The 7759-nt window shown below is 33.3% G+C and overlaps 1 protein-coding gene across 1 annotated transcript in view; it reads right to left on the reverse strand.

Moving 5' to 3' along the window:
- Window positions 1–305: 305 nt before the first annotated feature.
- tom1l2a (target of myb1 like 2 membrane trafficking protein a) overlaps window positions 306–7759 on the reverse strand; it is a 33683-nt gene continuing 26229 nt past the window's right edge. Inside the window, 6 exon segments of the mRNA NM_001351677.2 lie at window positions 306–1080; window positions 1138–2109; window positions 2141–3115; window positions 3142–4460; window positions 4716–6883; window positions 7352–7388. Of these exon segments, the coding sequence (NP_001338606.2) occupies window positions 6735–6883; window positions 7352–7388 (186 nt within the window). The 3' untranslated portion in view covers window positions 306–1080; window positions 1138–2109; window positions 2141–3115; window positions 3142–4460; window positions 4716–6734.

A 7759-nucleotide genomic window follows, 5' to 3' on the forward strand; every position in this document is an offset into this window, starting at 1 on the left:
CAATCTTAATCCATCTATACATCCATCTCTCTATCCATCAGTTCATCTCTATCCATCCATCTCTCCATTAATTTATCCATCTCGTTATCCATTCATCCATTCATGAATCCATCATTCTACACATCTATTAATCTCTCCAGCCATCCAACCAACCATAACTCCATCCCTCCATCATCTCTAAGCTGGGAAATGTTGAATTATTTTGCTGTGAAAAAGTTACTTATTCGCAACACAACCTTCAGAACAACAGATAAATGAGATTAATTTCATATGAGCTCGTCAGTATGAATCACACCACAGACATGTTTGCATTAAGCAAATCACTTTAATAAAATAGTTTGGATTAATCGATACATTTGACAACAGGAAACTTTTATGACATTTCATTATTCTAAAATACATGTAGGACATGATGAGATCATCAAAACAGTCACTTTTACCGTCATAAAATGGCGACATTCATCGAAGCAGTTAATCCCAGTAATGATAAAGCAGAAATAACACTTCACTCATTCAACACAAAACACTGCTGTATCCGAAATCACCTTCACACCCTCATTCACTAATATTAAAATAGTGAATGAAACGAGTTAGTGATTTGGAGCACTACTGAGTGCACTAAATGCCTTTTGTTTGTGTTTTGCTGCTTAATAAATCCCTCAGACGATTTATAAAGATCATGTGATAGATTTATAACACTCAGCGAGCTGTCTACTATGAAACAAAGACTTTTGAGTTCTCTCATGTATACAGACATCACTTTAATTAAATGATATTTCATTTTCAATCGTTCCCTGACAGGATTGCGCTATACGGCCGCCATCTTGTGGTCAGACGCGGGAAATCATTTGGCGCGAAAGCCCTCACAGTGTATTTTAGGTGTTTTCCAGCTGTTGTGTGTATGTTGGTTGTTCACTTGTTATCAGAGTGCACTGTGGGATTGATTAAGTGCACATAAGAACGCTTACTATGGTTTGGACACCACTAGAAATGGCTGCTTCCGCAAATAACGCATGGTATATGGAGCGATTTCGGATACAGCAACTGTCTTTGCAGATTACAGTTAATCTATTAATTGGATCATTTTGGCATAACGAGCACTCTTCATTTATTGATGAAAATGCTCCATTTCCATCACAACCACTGTACAAGTGTGCAAGTATAGCCTAAATTAACCCTCGTCCAGTGTTTTACACACTAAACTGCTGCTTTTACTGATAAAACACAGCATTTTAAGCCCTTCCTACATTACACAATGTCTTTTGAGTGTAGAAATGAAAGCATTAAGCTGTTTTGTGAAATGTAAATTTAGAATAGAGAGATATAATGTTGGAATTGTGAGATTTAAATGAAAAAATAAAGAGATATACTCTTGGAATATCCAAATTTAAACTCATAACTAGGATATTTAACATCAGAATTGAGAAATAGACTTGCATTATCCAGATTTAAACGCATAATTATAATACTTAAATTCAAAATTGAGAGATGTAAACTTGGAATTAAAAAAAAAAAAACTTACAAGAAGAGTTTCTATCTGAAAATCCTGACTTTTTTTCACACGTTTACATATTTCGTCTGCTTTATTGATGAGACAGTAATGTAATGTTTGAGGGCAAACTTTCAGCAAAAGCTCGATTTTTGGGCTGAAATATCCAGTTAAACATTAAGCTCAGGCTGTTGGGAAAATAGCAGTGCAATATTTAGCATGATTCAGATAAAGAAGCGTACAGCGATTAGAGACCGTACACCGACTGGAATGTAAACCTCCATAGCAAAATCACACACAAATAAAAAGAGGGACGCAATTAAACATTTACACCAAAGCGAAGACAAACTTTCCTATATACACATTTATGTATATATAGACACATTGTACAGTTGCCGTCAGGCTAATTCTTAGTTAGGTCTAGCAAAACAATATAAAATATCCAGATTTTTGGACAAATGTGCCAATTTTTCTGTGGTACAATCAGTATTATGAGTAATTAAGAAACATTAGTCATATTTCACTCCAAAAACTAAAGAAATAAATATGCTATATGTATATACAGTGGGGGAAATAAGTATTAAGCAGCTTAAAGACGCCTCTCATATGGAGAATGAAGCCTCATGCATTGCTCAGGTGTGAGTTTCCCACAGACTTCAACAGAGAGTCTAAATCTTGATGCTTCTGTGAGTCTCGTCTATCAAATCTGAGCTTTATTCTGTATTCTCTATCGTGTTCGGTTCAGGGGATTAGCCGGGCCATTCTACAGCTTGATTTTCTTTCTCTGAAAGCATCTGAGTTTTCTTGGATCAATATCTTTCTGAAATGTCCACCCTGGCAGAGGGTTGCTGAAGAACTACTGAGAGATTTCAGCTGCTGTCTGGGCTTTCACTGCCTTCCTGCACCTTCCTTTCTTCATCTCTTCAATACTTTTTTCCCTGCGTCATTTCATTTTTATACACAGAACGCCATATGTAAACTAATTAGATTTGATTTCTTTGCTTGTTATAAACATGTGGGGAAGATTTCAAGTCAACAGCACCTTTAGAAATATGTTTTCTGAGGAAAATGGTGACGTGTCCAATAATTATTTCCCCCACTGTGTATATATATATATATATATATATATATATATATATATATATCAAACTAATGAGCCACTGATTTATTTATTTAGTTGATTAATTACTTTCTCTTATCACAGTTTAATGATGTAGAGTAAAAGTAACATTTACTACATTAAATAAACCACAATAATTTAATTTTAAAGGGTTAATGAGCTCCAATAGTTCAGGTTGGAAAAAGAAAACTGCATTAATTTGATTTATAACAGTAAAAGCAACAACATTATGACATATTATTACAACTTAAGTGTTAATTTTCAACTTAATTTGATATATCTGTGTTTGTCATGATTTGTTCTGACAAATATTAATTTGTGAAGTCATTTTTGCACTGTGATCTTTTTTTATTTAAGTTATTTTCTTAGATTAGCTGCAGTTTTGTCTTTGGTACGGACTAATCTAATGTATATGCAGAAATATATTACTGTAAAGCATCATTAATTTAAAAGAGAGCTCAGTGAGTGGTAAACTCATATATGATGAGCACTATATATATATATATATATATATATATATATATATATATATCTTTTACTTTGGAATGAGATATTGAGGAAAAACTAATAAATAAAGATGCATTTCTCTAGACACAGTGCTTTAAAATGCCCTCAAACTGTCTATATTTGAAGCTGTTAATACCGGCATGGACAACTCTTTCAGAAAGAGTCCAAATCTCTTCATTTAAGATGGGAAACAAGTGTGTTTTTCTGTCTTTGGTCATTTGCATATGCTAATTAACAAGAATGTATTCATTTACCTTCCTCAGACCAGCCAATCACGGTTGTCTCTCGCCCAAATGATCAACCTCACACAACGGCAGACACTAAAGCTTAAAGAATACTTGGGTTTGCACATTTATATGAACAGTGGACATTATTATTTGACCAAACAAGTTGACATTATTATTATTTGGAGACATTGGCCAATGCGGATCATGTGTGCTTTGATAACCAATCACATTACAGCGTAAGCATCACTGAATATCTGAATGGAGAGAGTTGGACAAGTAGTTGTGTATCTGAATCCAATATTTCAAAAAATTGTGACTATTATGTTTAATTTTATTCAACGTTTTTAATGTGATGTCAACTAAAATATGATGAGAGGGCGGGGCATACAGTGGCTCCTCCCTCTTTCAAAAAACGTGCTGTTTTTTACTCAGCTCTGCCAGTGAGAGCGGCTGAACTCAAGCGCATCTAATGAACAGCCAATTAGAATAAAGGGGTGGGGTTTGTCAGACACTAGCGAGCATTTAATTGGACAGAAGATTTGATGAGAAAGTGAAGTATGAGACGGCTTTTAAATGTGAATTTTGTCTCCGTTTTAGCATTTTCATCGGAGATTCATTGACATTTTCTTTGTAAAAACCGAAGTATACTTTGAGGTTCAGATTATTAGTTCATTAATGAACAATAAACACGAAAACAAACTGCTCTACTCAACTGCTTATTGGTTATTCAAAAGCAATGAGCAGTTATTTCAGCTACATGCTGGCTTAAGACATCGCTTAGACTGCGCCGTTCAGCTTAAAGAGATAGTTCACCCAAAATTTTATTCTGACATTAACAACTCACTCCCATATCCTTCCTGACACATTAAGACTTTTGTTTATTTTTGTATATTGAAAATGTGTGCTCTCATGTCATCTCTCCTCTTGTAGACACGTGTCAAAGATTTATGTATCGGCAGATACTGGTTTATGGTTTTCAAATATAGTTAAAATCTATCAGTATCGATAGATATTGATTATCAGCTTCCAAATATTGGTTCAAAATCTATCAGTGTAGATCAATATCGGTTATAAGCTTCCAAATATTGACTTAAATTTATCAGTATCGGCCGATATCAGTTAACAACTTCCAAATATTGATTTAAATCTATCAGTATTGGTCAATATCAGTTATCAGCTTCCAAATATTGATTTAAATTTATCAGCATTGGCTGATATCGGTCATCAGCTTCCAAATATTGATTTAAATCTATCAGTATTGGTCAATATCGGTCATCGGCTTCCAAATATTGATTTAAATATATCAGTATTGGCTGATATCGGTCATCAGCTTCCAAATATTGATTTAAATCTATCAGTATTGGTCAATATCGGTCATCGGCTTCCAAATATTGATTTAAATATATCAGCATTGGCTGATATCGGTCATCAGCTTCCAAATATTGATTTAAATCTATCAGTATTGGTCAATATCGGTCATCGGCTTCCAAATATTGATTTAAATATATCAGTATTGGCTGATATCGGTCATCAGCTTCTAAATATTGGTTTAAAATATATCAGTATCTGCATATATATCGGTCATCAGCTTCCAAATATTAGTTTAAAATCTATTAGTATAGGTCAATATCGGTTATCAGCTTCGATATATTGACTTAAATCTATCAGTATCGACAGATATTGATTATCAGCTTTCAAATATTGGTTCAAAATTTATCAGTGTATGTCAATATCAGTTATCAGCTTTTAAATATTGACTTAAATCTAGCAGTATTGGCTGTTATCGGTCATCAGCTTCCAAATATTGATTTAAATATATCAGTATTGGCCGATATCGCTCATCAGCTTCCAAATTTTGATTTAAATCTGTCAGTATTGGCCGATTTCGGTTATCAGCTTCCGAATATTGTTTTAAAATCTATCAGTATCAGCAAATATCGTTCAACAGCTTCCAAATATTGATTTAAATATATCAGTATTGGCTGATATTGGTCATCAGCTTCCAAATATTAGTTTAAAATCTATTAGTATAGGGTAATATCGGTTATCAGCTTCCAAATATTAGTTTAAAATCAATATCTGCCAATATCGGTTAACAACTTCCAAATATCGGTTTTAAAATAAAATAAATCAGTAAGAGACAATATCAGTTATCAGCTTCCAAATATTGGAATAAAATCTATCAGTTTCAGCCAAGATCAGTTATCGGCTTCAAAATTTCAGTTTGAAATTTTTCAGTATCGGCCAATATTAGTTATTGGATTCCAAATATTAGTTTAAAATACAGCAGTATCTGCTAATATCGGTTATCAGATTCCAAATTTTAGTTAACATCAGCACTATCTGGCAAATATTGGTTTCAAATATATAACTATCAAACAATATCAATAATCAAATTCTAAATATTGGTTTGAAATATACCAGTATCAGCCTATATCGGTTATCAGATTCCACAAATTAGTTTGGAATAAATCAGTAACGGCCAAAATTGATAATCAGCTTCTACAATTCAGCTTAAAATATATCAGTATCGGCCAACATCGTTTATCGTATTCCACAAATTAGTATGACATATCACTATCGATCAATATTTGTTATTAGATTAGTATCTGCTAATATTAGTAATCAGCTTCCAAATTTAAGTTTAACAAATATCAGTATTGGTTTCCAAATATTGGTTTAAAAAATAGCTTAAAATATATCAGTATCAGGCCAATATTGGTTATTGCATTCCAAAAATTAGTTTGAAATATACTAGTATCGGCTGATTATGATTATTGGCTAACAATATCAATTTGAAATATATCAGTATTAGGCGATATTGGTCATTGGGTTCCAAAAATTTGTTTGAAATATATTAGTATCGGCCGATATCAATTATCGGCTTCCAAATATCAGCTTAAAATGTATTAGTCTTAGCCAATATCAGTTACGAACTTCCAAATATGACTTGAAAATAAATTGTATCAGCCATAATTAGTCATTCAGTGATATATTAGTAAATATTTTGCATAAAAATAAATTGCATATTGTTGTACCTGCAAAAATGTTCATATAGCTGCATCCATAGTCTAATGTGTTTTAAATAAATCTCTTGACATTGAATCTAATTTTATAAATATCCTTACATAGATCTTCAACTGTGATCTGAAGATAAATGAGTCTTATGATTCTGAAACAACATAAGGGTGAGTAACTAATGCCAGAATTTTCGTTTCTTGATGAACTGTCCTCTGTTGTGTTTATAATCGCTGTAATGAAGCAGAATCCTCACAGTGCTGTATGTTAGATGCTATTGCTGCTGTAAAACTGTGTGAAGGAGCAGCAGGCGTGTTGAAGCTGCTGGAGAGAATATGCTTGCGTTTACTGGACTCGTATCTCCATCACTGTTCTACAAGGCAAAGAGATTATCCTCCATTTGTTCGGTTTTTCTGCGGCTGCTGCTGGACGAACTGACAGGAGGTCTGGGGTCTCCAGGAGAACCCAGAGGAGAAACCTGGTCTGCTGCTTTGGCCCGATCCTCCAGGAACTTGTCGAACTCTAAAGAGACAACAAATATCGGTTTAACATTAGGATTAGTGAGAGGATATTTAAGATATCTGCAGTTTCTAGTAGTACTGGTAGTAGTGATAACAGCAGTATTACTGGCATTTATGTTTATTTCTATTCCAGCATAACTGCAAATTACATGGCAGATCAATTCTTAAGTTTAATGTCGAGTTTTTTGTCATTCCACTACATAAAGTGGAACAAAATGTGAACAAACATTTGCATAAATAAACATAATCAAAAATATGAACACAACCCTGGGTTTTTAAAGCAATTTGTTGAAGCTATTGCACATTAAACATTTGCTTTATAAACATTGGTCAAGATTTCAGAGTAAAGAGGTACAGGCTCATTCTAAAGGGTTTAACTCTGGCTTTTGCAACTCAGTTGATATTTCAGTACTGTAACATTTCTGATTATTGTACATTAAAGACATTGTTATTAGTTTAGGTCTCATACCTTCACTCGAGACTCCTTCCTCAGGCTCTTCACCTTTCTGTTTGAGGACAGAGAAAACTGAATTATTTACACATCAGAAGAGTGGCTTTTATTACTTAAACACCACACTGTGCCACAAACACAGAATGAAGAGCGACCTACCATTCAGTGGAGAAAAAACACTTCATTTTATTAAACAAAGGTACACACTTGTGAACATTTTCATTACGTTGAATGACAGTAGGGAGAAACGTTGCTGAAATGTAAAATATGTGTTTTTACTTAGAGTTTTGAAATATGATGTTATTTCAAAGTGAAAACAAGATTATTCTCTGATTATTTAGCTTGTTTTAAAGAAAACTCACTTCATTTTGACTCATTATTTCTGAAAATAAGACATTTTTTGCTTGTCCAGGACTAGAAACATCA

The sequence above is a fragment of the Danio rerio genome, chromosome 3, assembly GCF_052040795.2.
Source record: "Danio rerio strain M-AB ecotype USA chromosome 3, GRCz13ab, whole genome shotgun sequence".
Taxonomy (NCBI): domain Eukaryota; kingdom Metazoa; phylum Chordata; class Actinopteri; order Cypriniformes; family Danionidae; genus Danio; species Danio rerio.